This window comes from Gobius niger (assembly GCF_951799975.1).
Source record: "Gobius niger genome assembly, chromosome: 20".
Taxonomy (NCBI): Eukaryota; Metazoa; Chordata; class Actinopteri; order Gobiiformes; family Gobiidae; genus Gobius; species Gobius niger.
The window spans coordinates 21,156,362-21,171,347 of record NC_136871.1 but is presented as its reverse complement, the minus strand read 5'-3'; the positions used below and the strand labels follow the sequence as shown (position 1 = coordinate 21,171,347).

Sequence of the window (14,986 nt, the reverse complement as noted above, 5' to 3'; positions counted from 1 at the left end):
TATAATGCTGCCAATATACACTGCGTTCCAAATTATTATGCAAATGACATTTTTCTAAGATTTTCTAAATTGTCAACTCAAATGAGAGTCAGCATAAGTCTTTAACTGGTAGAGGATCATTTAAATGTGGTTGAAACAATCTCCCAGTGACAACAGTATTTTTTTCAAAAATAAATATAGTAAAAACCACAAAATCCACTTTTCGAAATTATTATGCAACTCATCGTTTCAATACATTTTAATACATAATTAACTGAAGATGGTCATTTGTTGACCTGTATGTTGGCTTCAACAAACCAGGACCTTCAGCACGCTCTGGGGCGGTTTGCAGCCGAGTGTGTAGCGGCCGGGATGGGGATCAGCACCTCCAAATCTGAGGCCATGGTTCTCCACCGAAAAAAGGTGGTTTCCCCTCTTCAGGTCGGTGGGGAGTCCTTACCTCAAGTGGAGGAGTTGAAGTATCTCGGGGTCTTGTTCACGAGTGAGGGACGAATGGAGCGTGAGATCGACAAACGGATCGGTGCGGCGTCAGCAGTGATGCGGTCGCTGTATCGGTCTGTCGTGGTGAAGAGGGAGCTGAGTCGGAGGGCAAAGCTCTCGATTTACCGATCGATCTACGTTTCCACTCTCACCTATGGTCATGAGATTTGGGTCATGACCAAAAGGACAAGATCGCGAATACAAGCAGCCGAAATGAGTTTCCTTCGCAGGGTGGCTGGGCGCACCCTCCGAGATCGGGTGAGGAGCTCAGTTACCCGGGAGGAGCTCGGAGTAGAGTCGCTGCTCCTTCACGTCGAAAGGAGCCAGCTGAGGTGGCTCGAGCATCTGTTCCGGATGCCTCCTGGCCGCCTCCCGCGGGAGGTGTTCCAGGCATGTCCTAGTGGGACAAGGCCTCGTGGGAGACCCAGGACACGGTGGTGAGACTATGTCTCCGAGCTGGCCTGGTGTCGCCTCGGGGTCCCCCCAGAACAGCTGGAGGAGGTGTGTGTGGACCGGGAAGTTTGGGCATCTCTGCTGAGACTGCTGCCCCCGCGACCCGGCCCCGGATAAAGCAGAAGAAAATGGATGGATGGATGGGTCATTTGTTGAATTTGTAGCTCTAGTAGGTCATACTTACTGAAATCAAAAGCTATTTCAATCAAAAAAAATCTTAACAGGTCGAGTTATATTTTACCATAGGAGCCCTTGTGTGATAGCAGCCTAAAAATTTGTAAATCCATTAAAATTGTGAGTTTTTGGACAGTTTCTGCTTGGATTTCTTTGCAGGATGTTAGAATAGCCTCCCAGAGCTGCCGTTTGGATGAAAACTGCCTCCCACCCTCACAGAAGTTTTTTTTGTTGATGCTCCAAAGGTTCTCAATAGGGTTGAGGTCAGGGGAGGAGGGGGTCCACATCATGAGTTTCTCTCCTTTTATGCCCATAGCAGCCAGTGATGCAGAGGTATTCTTTACAGCATGACATGGTGCGTTGTCATGCATAGAAGACAGTGGTCAGTCAGAAACTCCACATAATTTTCACACCTTTAGGGAGCCTAAAAGGGCCTAAAGGGGCCGACCAGCTCTCTCCTCATGATTCTGGCCCAAAATATAACTCCGCCACCTCTTTACTGACGTCACAGCCTTGTTGGGACATTGTGGCCATTCACCAACCATCCACTACTCCATTGATCTGACCATCCAGGGCTACACGGCGCTCATCAGTGAACAAGACTGTTTGAAAATGAGTCCTCATGTATTTCTGAACGACTGCAGCATTTTCTGTTCATCAGCTTCAATTAACCGTTTAGGGGAGGCCCGGATAGAGGTTTTATGCACAACTGCAGCCTCTGGAGGGTCCTACACCTTGATGTTCGGGAGACTCCAGAGGCACCAGCAGCTTCAAATACCTGTATGCTGCTTTGTAGCATCTGTTCTCTTAATCTGATGTATTTGTCTGGCAGAAACCGTCCATATTGTGCCTGTATCTGCACAAACCCGAGTGTGTCTGAATCAGACACAAATCTCTTATCAGTATGATGATTACGCTTAATCTTTCATGAAATATCGAAGGTTTTCATACCTAGACCAAGGCATTCAACTATTTCACGCCTTTCATCATCAGAGAGACCCTTTTTCTTTCCCATATTGCTTGAAAATGATGATCTGCATAATAAAGTGGAACGCCCTTTTTCAGTAGTTTTTCCCTTAACTGGACTAATCATCCCAGGTCTCTGAGATTAATGTCAGTGATTCATAGAGCCCCGAGACACAATACCATCCATGAGTTTCATTATTGATTGACTGCGGAATTCTTCCGCAGTCAATTATTGGTTTTCATGTTCTTTATTATTATTCCTCTTCCATCTTTTTCCCGATTTTCTAGAGATTTCAGCACCTTCATGCTTTGTGCAATTTATGCAAGTTATGCATCAAAACGTTCCGCGTGTTGAGGAGAAGGGTGCTATTACTTTTGGGACTTCTGCAACTTACGGTTTTTCCGCAATCGGCCAAAATGTCGGAGATTTTTCCCATTGACTTATAATGGGGCTGCCGCAAATCCATGCTTTTCTGCACTTTTTTCTGCATTTTCTGCAATTTCTGCACTTTGTGCATGTTCAGCTTATGCAACTTGTGGGTTTTGAGAAAAAATTGGCCTCCTGCAGTTTTCCAGTTTTTTTATACGAGAGTTTGAAATTTTTGCATTGGTGTGTATGGGGGAATCCAGCCAATGGGGAGACTCCAGGACTTTCAGCCATTTGTGCAGCTTCTGCCAATCAAGCACTGAGGCCATTTCAACAGTTTGACCAGTTTATGGAATATTAAAGTTTATGCAACATTAATAATTTATGCAAATTAACCACTTTATGGGATTTAACCACTTTATGCATTTTAAAGCGTTTATGCAACTTAAGAGTTTATGCCATTTAGGATTTATGAATTTTAAAGAGTTTATGCAATTTACATAATTTATGCAAATTAACCCATTCATGCATTTTACCACTTTATGCAGTTTATACAGTTTATGCAATATGACATTTTATGCATTTTACCAGTTTATGCAAATTAGTTAATGCAAATTAAGCCATTTTTATGCAATTTGAACAGTTTATGCAATTTCTGCATTCGCTTCCCGCAATTCCGCAGTCAATCGCAATGGCGCAGCCATTGCATTTCTAGTTATCATTTTTTTTTTAACCTTTTTGACACAAAAATACAATTTGCATAATAATTTGGAACGCAGTGTATAGAAATACAGGTAGTTTCATAGTTAACCTCTTATCCCCCACCTGAACCAAGCACATTTTGTCCAGTTTGGCTTTACCCAAATCTGAAAGCTTTTTAAAAAAACTAGCGACATAATAACGACAAAAATGACGCAAAAACGAGGATGAAAACACAACTCAAAAGTGACAAAAAAATACAACAAAAAAGTGACCAAAATGTGATGAAAAAGTGACCCAAACGGCACATAAGAGCAATAGAAAATTACAAAAATGTGACAAAAAAGTGACAAAAATGCAAGGCCGTGGCAACCCAGGGTGCTGAGGGTGCTGCTCCACCCCGGGTGGATAGTTGGTGTATAGCAAGCAATATTGTTAAATACGAAATAGACATAAAAAGCGTTTTTGGGGAAAATCCTGTCCCTCAGTACCCCCGAACCAAAATAAGTTCACACGGCTCTGCAAAAAAAAAGATGTGACGAAAAACAATAAAAATGCCACAAAAGGGCAACAGAAAAGCGGCAACAAAGTGACAAAAATGCAAGGAAAAAGAAAAGTTTAAACGAGTTTTGTAGGTCTTAGCTTTCAAATGAGACGTTACACTGGCCTGTAGGCTGTAAGATTTGAAAGCTGAACTGCACTTGGTTAGGGCAGGGGTTAAGAGATGAACTAATTGGTTGCATCGTGCTATTTTATATTTTGCGTAAGATTGTTCGAGTTGCAATGGTTTGTGCCCGTTTCTATCTCAAGGCGATCCATGTAAACAGTGTTGGCATGTGGTGCTTGTTCTTTGATCTGTCTGGCTGTACGTGTGTGTGTGTGTGTGTGTGTGTGTGTGTGTGTGTGTGTGTGTGTGTGTGTGTGTGTGTGTGTGTGTGTGTGTGTGTGTGTGTGTGTGTGTGTGTGTGTGTGTGTGTGTGTGTGTGTGTGTGTGTGTGTGTGTGTGTGTGTGTGTGTGTGTGTGTGTGTGTGTGTGTGTGTGTGTGTGTGTGTGTGTGTGTGTGTGTGTGTGCGCTCCTCCCCAGACCCCCCCTCCCACTCACTCCCCTCTTAGTCAGCAATACTCCTGGGACTTTCTCCTTTTGTGCAGCATTTCCACAATTCTCCTTTGAGCTTTGAACACACCAGTGAGATAACCTCAAAGGCCTAAAACACGGATGATACACATGATCAAATGTCGCAGGGGGCTGTCGGTGACTTGACAGATCTGTTGTTTGCCTGAAATTTGTTAAACAGCCACCTCAAGTGATTTCTTTTTTTTTTTTTTATAATTCAAGTTTTTATTAATGTTTACTTGGTACATGACAAAATAATCAGTCATACATATTGGCCATTGGGGGTTTCTGCATACACAGGATCAAATAGTGAAACACAAACGTTTAAATAATAATAATAGTAAAGGATGTAGGGTGTGGAAATCCTTGCAAAATACCCACTTACAAAATAAATACAATTAGGTTTCTTCCTGTTGACTGGTCATTACATTAAAATGAGACCAAAAGTTTTCCCAAACATCAAGTGATTTCTTTGATTAATGCGGTCCTTTGTCTTTGATTACTGCGGGAACAAAGGGAGTCTGTCCACACGGTTTGATGTGCTGACCTCTTGCGGTGAAAGATTTATCAAAGAGTCGCTTTGAGCTGTTATTTACTGTTAGATTTTACACTGACAAATATCTCTCCCCTGGCCCTTCCATGCACAGCAGTAAAAATACAGGATTTTTTGTTGTTGTGTTGAGTTTCCAGCTGTGGACTGCAGTGCCCCCTGCTGACACACTGAACAATTTAGCTAGAACTGGCTTCTTGTGCTTTAAGTAGGGCAATCTGAAAATATATAGTTATTAAAAAAAATGATTTCACATTGGAATTCAGCAAAAGTGTGTCTCCACATTATGATCTTTGTCACATATTTGTTGCACCTCTGAATGACGGGATGGACAGTTTGCCTTTCATACTGTATGTTCTCTAAACCCAAACAAAGTGGCTAAAATGATTTTCTATTATTCAACCTATTCTTTTAAGCCAGAACATCATTTATTGAATGTGCCCAAGGGCTGATTTCAAAACAAAATAAAGTTGTTCACATCTTGTAGACTAATATTCTTATTTGCTTCTCTAGATGCTTTGGAAGTCTCCTTCATTGTCTCCTGTGTTCTCTGTGTCTGCCTGTTTTTAGAAGTGGAGCAGATTGAGGCCATTGCTAAGTTTGACTATGTGGGCCGCAGTCCAAGGGAGCTGTCCTTCAAAAAGGGAGCGTCGCTGCTGCTGTACCACCGCGCCTCTGAGGACTGGTGGGAAGGGCGTCACAACGGGGTGGACGGACTCATCCCACACCAGTACATCGTGGTGCAGGACCTGTGAGTTTCTATACTACACATTGAAGTTGAACCCTAACCATAACCCTATTGATAAGTCGGAAGTCAGACCTACTCAAATCAACACTATTATTCTCTTGTCCTTGTAGAGATGATGCCTTCTCCGATAACCTGAGCCAGAAGGCGGACAGTGAAGCGAGCAGTGGACCATTGTTGGACGATAAAGGATCCTGCAAAAACGATGAGCCGTCTCCAAGTGAACAAGCACACGACTACAACTATAGCGGTGGATACATGGGAAGGTAGGTTTAGAGTAACCCACCCCATAGTCTGTAAGATTGAGGAGCGAGAGAGAAAAATTCCAAGGTAAGCATTAAGCTCCCACCCAATTCTCTCCTGACTCTACATGACAGGCTGGTTCAGAGGAAAGTTTGTTTGTTTGTTGCTGTCATAAAAAGTTGTAGAATATTGCTTGAGTTGAGTTAAATTGCAGGCCCAGGTGGTCAACTATACACAATCTATTAAACTTGTAAGACAATCGCTTTAATTCATTTGTACAGAGCTGTTTGGCAAGCACAAAATGCCTACTATTTTTTGTACTGAAATAATGATAAGTATAACATGGGGCGGTGAATTGTGCATTTGTTTATTTTCCCCTGGTGTTATGCTTACCTCCATCAAACTAAGACATGCACAATAGGTGAATCTCTCTGGCTAGGTGAGCCTGATCAAACCTAACTGGGCCAAATTTTCATGTAACTTTTATGGAAACGTTATGCCTTAATGTTGAGATGTCTGAGGATTTCAACCAACTTGTTTAAAGAATTTGCCCACCATTGTAGCGTATGTAAAAATTGGTTTATCACAATATGTATCAAATAATTCTATAATATTGTCACTTTACTTAATAATTGATAATCATTCTCAGGGTCCGGTTACGGTCGGATGGGGCAGCGATCCCCCGTCACCGCAGTGGGGCAGAGACTCAGAGCCCCACCAGGGGGACAGACACACCACCTCGAGCAGCGGCCTGTCCCAGTAGTCCACACAAGATGTCCATCAGCAAGAGTCGAATGGAGAGTCCAGAGAAGAGGCGTTTAGGCACGTTCGGCAGTTCAGGCAACGTCAACTACCCCGAGAGAAAGGGCTACCCAGAGGGACACCCGCTCAGGCCGGCCCCTGGGGCGACGCGCCACAGCAGCCTCGGAGACCACAAGTCACTGGAGACAGAGGCACTAGCTGAGGTTAGAGGCTTAAATGCTGTTTTAGGTTCATACTCAGTGCATATTTAAACAGCGGAGCGTTTAAATATTATCATAGATTATTACCAAACGCCTGCAAACAACATAATGCCCCCTCTTTAAAATGGAACGACAGAACTTTCATGATGTTTGACTTTTGACCAAGCGACTTCATCAGGGCTTTGTTTTGTGATTAATTTGTGTGTGCCTTCTTGCAGGACATAGAGAAGACCATGACCACTGCCTTGCATGAGTTGCGTGAACTAGAGCGTCAGAATACAGTGAAACAGGCCCCGGATGTAGTCTTGGACACACTAGAGCCCCTGAAGAACCCCGCGGTGAGCTCAGAACCAGGCAGCCCCCTTCACACTATCATGATCCGGGACCCCGACGCTGCCATGAGACGCAGCAGCTCCTCCACCTCCGAGATGATGACCACTTTTAAACCAGCCCTGTCTGCTCGCCTGGCAGGCGCACAGCTCCGCCCCCCGCCCATGAGACCCATTCGCCCCGCCCCCTCCGCCTCGCACCGCTCCAGCAGCTCCAGTTCGTCTGGCTTGGGGAGTCCCGCTATCACCCCCACCGAAAAAATGTACCCCACTAACAGCCCCTCGGCTAGCTCTAACATTAGTGATGATGTGTTGGATAAGCCTGGCTCTATGTAGCACAAGTGATTTTGTGATGGCATTTGAATCTGTGTTTACTGACTGACTTGTTCTAGTCAGGAGACTGTGCGTTACCATGGAGATATGAGGTAGAAAAAAAAACTGAAATAGAAAAACTTTCTTAAAATGTTTAGGAACCATTTGTTTTACCTCAATTTACAATTAGTGGCCATGTTGAAGGGCTCAACTCATGCAAGTGAAACAATACTTGTCTTTCCAATGTTACCATCAAGTTAAAGAATACAATATGGATCATTGATTCTAATGAGGCACTTAAACAAAATATGAAGTATGTAGCATTGTAAACCTTTCCTGCATGTAGGTTTGGGAAACAACAAGGGACGCACTGGACACTTGAGATGTAAGCATTTGCTTATGTTTATGAAAACATAAAAGTTCTGAATTTGTTGATACAGGTAAACAAAAAGAAAAGATAATATGAACTTAAAATAAACACTAGTTCTTTGTCTTGTGTATGAACTCCCTTTAGGTTTCCTGTGGTAAAAGTGTAAATAGTAGGCTATAAGTAGTATTACTTTTATAAATGTTCATGTTGTACATAAATCATGTATAATGTTTTTTTATTTGTTTCAGACACATAGTACGTCACACATCCATACTGTGAGCTCAAACGCGTTTAAATTAATTAATTGTAAATGATTTTAGCAAAGAAGCCGCGGAAAGCGCTTCAATTTGTTATTTTTGTTACAATCAACAGTAAAGACTTGAAATGTTTACATAGAAGATTGTGTTTATTTTACGGTCATGCAGCAGTTGTCATTTTTAACCCACAAGTGTCTTTTATTATTTATTTTTTCTCAGTGGTCTATCTCGTCACACTCTGCTCAGCATCCCAAAGAGTTTGCTATCTTCTGCATGCTTAGCGCTGTAACAGGTCCAGCTCGTACTATAATCAGATGGACTAATGGTTGTATGTGGTGCCTTGCCTTGGTAATATAGGCTAAATGTATTTGATAGTTTTGGCCTTTAACATTTATGGAGAATTAAAAAGCAAACTGCAGTAGAATGAAGTGAAATTGCTTGATTTGATTCTAAAAGAATAGCATGTCAAAACAGGCTTTGGGTCCACCACATCAAGCCAACCATTCATTCAAGCCGTACCTCAAAAAGTCAGGAAAATCGTCAAGAAACAGCAGCAATCTCACGGTGCTCTGCCTCGCCCTACTGGCCACTGCTGGTATTGTCACTTTTTAAAAACTTGGAGATTTTTGTATGTTTTGCTAAATATGCATATTCTTGCAGGTAATATCAATAGGACAGTTAAACAGGTTTCTTTATAGCAAATGTGTCTTCATTTTTCTAATTTATAAAACAGAAAGCATTTGAGTGCCTTTTGTGCTCAGAATTAGTTTTTAGGATTACTTTACTGCAATATGAATTTGTTTAAGACTGTATTATTTTAACTATGCCTCAGATAATGTACAAATATGTAGAAATGATAGCTCCTGTTGAATGGGGGTGACTACTGTACTGCTGGTTAAACTCAGTGGACTCATCACATTGTTGGTTTGTTTTTTTCTGTGATCTGCCTGTGCTGTGGTTGAGCCTCTTTGTTGTTGCTTTATAAAGATCAAAAAGAATAATTGTGATATATCATTGGCCTTTTAGTACAACATTCTCAAGACACTGTGTTCAGAAGTGGTTACTTCAGACTATTTGGTCTGGTGTGTTTGAGCTGATATTGGCAGAAATGTGATGGCAGGTGCACAGATAAAGACTATGAGTCACTGACAATATGTCTTGTTTGTGCTCTGTCTGCCCGCTCTCTCTTTATCTCTATCATCTCTCATACATTCTCTCTCGTGCTCTCTCTCATTCATGCTCTCTCTCTCACACACACACACACGCACACACACACACACACACGCACACACACACACACACGCACACGCACACGCACACACATTGTGTGTCTAGTCTCGCTGTTCTGTTTGTTGAGTGTTTGGTTGGTTGAAACCATGTGATGTAATGTACAATAAACCCTGGAATGGATGTTCAAAAACCCTATGTCTGAATAAAATATTACTGCTCTCTGATGGGGTGTCTCACTTTAATAGAAATAAATAAATAATTGTATAGAAGGAAATATGAAATTTACTCTTTTTTACGTAACATGGGCATACATTTTCCCTTAATTTCATGTTGAGGGATTATAAAAGGTTTAGATTTTAGCATTGGTGGTATATTGTAGTTCAAATGCATGGGCTCAGCCGTGAATATCGGAACCTCATACTCACACAGGAGTGATATCAATGGTATTATGGAAAACAGTATTTCACCTTTTATTGCATGGTACACTGATGAAGGAAGCATCTGACCCATGGCCACATGATGGCGATGTGATACTGTAGCTGAGAATACAATACAACACTAATACTGTCAAATTGAGCACTGGGTCTTTTACATTCAGTTCATCACTGTTTATCACAAAGAGTGGGCTTTGCATAAATTGTGTGATTGGATTGGTCTTTCAAAAGACCCTTGTTTTTTTTTGCGAATGTCAGACACATGCACATCCTTCTTGAGATAAACACAAGCTGATTAAGGATGCAGATGGACAGGGCCACACAACCACAGTGCGATTCACTGCACTACATTTTAAAGCCATAAAAAGAACAAAATACAAGTTATAAATTAAGTTCATTATGTGGGTGACAATTTTTTTTATAAGACCCCTATGTCATAAAGCCTGAAATGGCCTCTTACACCATAATGCAGATGTTCCTAAGGTTTTACTTTGCTACATTTTCCCTGATGTTATGTACAACCATTCAGGTGCTAGTCCTGAGCCGCTGTGACTGAGCTGCGCCGCCACTGTGGGCCAACCTGACCAGCATGTTCTTGGATGTAGGGGAAACCTGGCTGGCTGGCTGCAGTGCTCCTCTGATCCTCTGAAACGGTGCAGCGCCTCCTGGGTTTGTCCCTGTTTCAGAGCGTGGTATCCTGCACTTCTCAGCTCCTCCTCCTCCTCCCTCTTCCTCCTGCGCAGCTCCCCTCGCTTCTGGGAACAGTTTAGCAGTTAATCTGTTTTATTCTCCAGTGAACGTCCTTCAGCCAGAACACTAGGGATGGGCATGTGTCACTTTTATCTTCTACTGAAATATGCAGTATTATCGGTACATACAAATACAACATGACACTATCAACAAAATTCCCCCCCAAAAAATCTGAAAAAAAGATTTTAGAAAGAAAGTTATTTAATATACCATTAATAAAAGATGGATTCATGTAGTACATAGTCAAGTAAGTGTTCCCACAAGTACCATTTGGTCCTTTTGCTTAAGAGCTTCTATTTGAGTAATAAGCAGCAATCAGAACAAGCGCGTTGGCTTTCTTGATAAAAGCTTTTACTTCTTTTGAAACCATCATCCTTTTCTCTGCTTTGAGAGTCATCATAATTTATGTGGGCGGTGTGCTGCATGAACCTGCGGAGGCCTAATTTCCTTGATGACGTCCATTACAATTAGGCACATGAGGATAAACTCGTCATTGTTACATGGGTCTTTGTGTGATTTGCAGCAGAACAAAATCATAACTTGTTGTTGTTGCGGTCACCGTGTGTGCCATTAACTGGATCGAATTCAGATGAACAGGAGGCTGTGGCTCAACAGTGAAACCCCCAAGGGCCAGAGTTAAACACTAAACCCCTCATTGGCATTGGCAGGACGGAGACGTGTAAACAAACGGCAATTACGTTTGATACACTTTAATTCCGTTCATACATCCATTCTTTTCGGAACATTCGATAATTATTCTATGATATTTAACATATACTTTCTGAAAGATTCCATTTAGTCATGAACCTGAAACCACTTTCCACCTGAGCACCAAGGATTTCCATGTCACTGATATAGATGGGATAATGCACGATAATGAATTATATCCCTGCAATCTCAGCTCACTGCAAAATGTTTATCAGTAAAATTATCGTGTGACAATATCTAAATATGAATCCCTCCATCTGTTAGTTCCCAGTATCTGCAGGTCTCACATACAGTTTGTTCTCTGTGCTATAATATGAAGCCCTTAACCCTGGAGACATCCTTTCCACAGTCTTGTCTGGTTCAATACAGCACAGCAGAAAAGATGAAAACATGAGTCTCTTTGATATACTGTATATTTTGCTTGCCTCCTTACGTTAGAGCAGAGAAACCCTGCCAATACTGAATAATGAATGCTTCTGGGCAATCAATAACGCAATTTGTCCTTCTTTATTGGATCCAGAGATGCACAGTTTTATTGTACACCTATGGTGTTTAAACACTGGCAATTTCACAATTTGTGCAATGACATGTGTACATGTGTATTTGATGAGGAGGGACACCCTGGCTGAGAAACATAAAGAATGTATAATATGCTTCAGCCGCCGCAAGCTTATTCTCCTTGTGCATGGACCAGCACATAGGAGCCACATTAGAAGACATACAAGATACGTGGCAGATCCAACAAAAGCACATATACAGCTTCTTGACAAGAACTCTCTGTACATTTAGATTTCATCATCAATGCAGAAGAGCGGTTGAAGCAACGTATAAATGCATAAATGAGTATCTGGATTGTTAATATAAACTTCAGTTGTCTTTTACTTGATGCAGCTCTATTTGGGTACAGTTAAATGCACTCTGCACTGGCTTCCTGTCACTCAGAAAATAGAATTCAAAACAGCTCTGCTTGTGTACAAGTCTTAGTACATCTCTGACATGTTCGAGCCGTATGAACCATCTCGGGCCCTGAGAACTTCAGGGAGGGGTCTCCTGGTGGTTCCCAGAGTCAATAATAAACACGGTGAGGCTGCATTTCAGTTTCATGCAGCTAAAATCTGGAACAGTCTTCATGAGGATGAAGGAGGATGAGGAGAAGAAAGCTGTGGAAGAACTCCGTTAGCTACTGTGTTTTCTGCTGGTAAATGCATCTATTACGCCGTGGTGTCTAAATGTTATAATGTGAAAAAGAACTCCATAATTTTAACTTTTAAAATCTCCATTAGTTTGTAATTGCTGCTGATCCCATGATGCTTAGCGGTATGACATCACATTCCCAAACTCTAGGGCTAACACTCCGGCATTTAGACTTGAATTGGGATTTGGCCTCAACCACCTTACATTGCTCAAATCGACTAACAGATTTTGAATTTGTTGGATTTTATATATTTTAAGTTCAAGCTAAATACTTCAGCACATTTTACATTGTGCCACCGTTCCAGTGTTGTCTGCCATGGAGATAATAGTAGTCAAGTCTAAGACGTTTCCTTTCACCATCTTTTGGAGTTTCATTTGACTGAGAAAAAAAAGGCACCTGCCAGTAATCGGGCACAAAGCCAGATATATATGACATTAAGCAGCCACTTTTGAAGTTCTTGTTACGTGTTGACTGTCTGGACTGTTGAGCCTTGAAGTAGCATTTCTGACAAAACTTTCTAATCCCCCCCTTGTATTACAATTCTCAAAGCAACTTTCAAACATGGTTTGCAATAAAGAAATGAGGCAGTCATTTGTTTCATCTGCTTATTGGCCTGGCCGGAGCTGCCGTCTTCTGACTCGTTCATGCGTATAAAGAACAGAAACTATCATGAATCCAAAGCATCTCAGATCAGCACCATGGTCCTCGTCAAGTCAGCAAACATCAATATTATCATAATAGTCAAGCTGAACTTTGAAACTATTATTGTTGTGGGCAATATCAGGAGGCGAGATCTAATTACTGGCAGCACATAATGAAGTGAATGGCTTTCTCATTGTGTCTAAAAGAATGGATAATGAACCAAATATGGTCAAAAGGAAATATCGGACGGAGTGGTGCCTTTGGGATCATGTGTGCTGCTTCGAATTTAGCTCCGAAAACAACTAGACCTTTGCAACCCTGCAGCCTCCCTGTGGGAACAGTTATAGATTGATATGAAACAAAATAAGATGTGTTTGTGCAAAGAAACCTCAGCAAACTATCTTTTCAAACTAAACTCTTGTTAGATTCTATACGCTGCCCAACAGTTTCTGCTGTAAAGACTAAGTGGTCGCTCAGTCCTTGAAATGTCATGTAGAGCACAACAATAAAGAAAATCAACAACTCTTTCTTCACTGTGTTTCTGTAAGACTGAAAAAGGGCACCTGCCACAAGAGTCTTTTAAATTCAGGTCTGCTTTAATAATGACTAGACTGGGGTGCCGTGAAGTAGCATTTCTGAAAAATATTACTTTTTGGACAACAATAATCCCTCTTTGGCCTAATGTGTGTCTGAAGAACACAAACCGTCATGAATCTTGAATGCTGTGCAAAGTATTTGGATTCACAGCAAAGTGACCAAGCATCTGTCTCAGCTGTCCCGGGGTGATACCTTATCAGTGCTGCTCCCCCACAGCTTACTCCATTTTCTGAATAGACAAAATGTTGAATTGACTATAGATTCAGCACAAATCTGCTGCTCTTTGAAACCAAACAAAATGTCAATATTTCTTATTTCCTAACTTCACCATTCATAAATCAAGTTTTCTCCTTGCATTAAAAAACTTGATTTATGCACAAGTAGATTAATTAACATTTATCGTATCAACAGAAAAAAATATATGAATAAATCAATTCCACATTTTTGTATGATACAACCTAAGAACACTGTGAGAACTACTAAATTGTGAAGTTGAGGTGTTGTAAAATTGTGAGATGCGGGTATCACACAAGAGTACGTGTCTTCTCTCACTCTGACCAACATTGTAAGAAAACGCAATACATAAATAATTAATCAAGCGCTTTTGTAACTGAGAATCATTGTTTTGAGCATAATCAAGCCTATTGGTTTTACTGATCGTCTCAACATTGGCAGAAATCATCGCATTGTTGTGGTGAATGTGATGAAGTGAGACAGCAGGTCCAACTGGGACGCAAACAATGGTTGACTTGCTCGGGGCCTCATTATGTTTGTAAGAAAAGCTCAGACAGCATACCAGATATCATCACAACACGTCCACAGTATCTGTCGAACTGGTGCTTCAGGGATCATGAGAGCCACTCAAAATTCAGCACTGACCACAGCCATAGCTTTGCAACGCTGCATCCCGTGAAAATCTGGAAGAGTGACGGAAGTGTGCGTCACAGGGATTAGGCCTCATTTAAAGATGCTACGGCAATGTATTCTACTCCTAGTAATGCATAATTTGATCAAAATTGGGTCTTCAACAGTGTAAGGTTCTAAGCCTAACAAGTAATACAAACTGCAACCACAAGAGGTTAGTAAAGTAAATCATTTTGGGTGTTTGAGACTGCTTTCAGGGTGTGTTTGGTCGGGACAGTGCATGTTAATGAACACACATGGGAAACATGCATGTAAACACCCCATGCCGGATTGTAGCCTTTGAATACACATGAACAGAAACAAGAGAACAGAACAATGTTACTGCTCTGAAGATTATCTCTCACATTATAAATTCACTGAAAGACACATTTGAAAAAATCAGACGTAAAAAAAAAAAAAATTAGATTAACTGTCTAACAGGATTCATGCACGGCAGTAATGGATCCTTTGGCTGGCAGTCAATGTGTCATGTCACTTTGCTAAT

At 41.4% G+C, this 14,986-nt stretch overlaps 1 protein-coding gene across 2 annotated transcripts in view; it reads left to right on the top strand.

The window, feature by feature from the left end:
* The window catches only part of srgap3 (SLIT-ROBO Rho GTPase activating protein 3), a 51,222-nt gene extending 42,010 nt beyond the window's left edge, over nucleotides 1-9,212 (top strand). For both annotated transcript variants that reach the window (XM_079579089.1, XM_079579090.1), the window contains exons 19-22: nucleotides 5,375-5,555; nucleotides 5,663-5,815; nucleotides 6,442-6,757; nucleotides 6,973-9,212. In XM_079579089.1, coding sequence (XP_079435215.1) covers nucleotides 5,375-5,555; nucleotides 5,663-5,815; nucleotides 6,442-6,757; nucleotides 6,973-7,419 — 1,097 coding nt within the window. In that variant the 3' untranslated portion in view covers nucleotides 7,420-9,212. The remainder of the gene's footprint in view (nucleotides 1-5,374; nucleotides 5,556-5,662; nucleotides 5,816-6,441; nucleotides 6,758-6,972) is intronic.
* The last annotated feature ends 5,774 nt before the right edge of the window (nucleotides 9,213-14,986 follow it).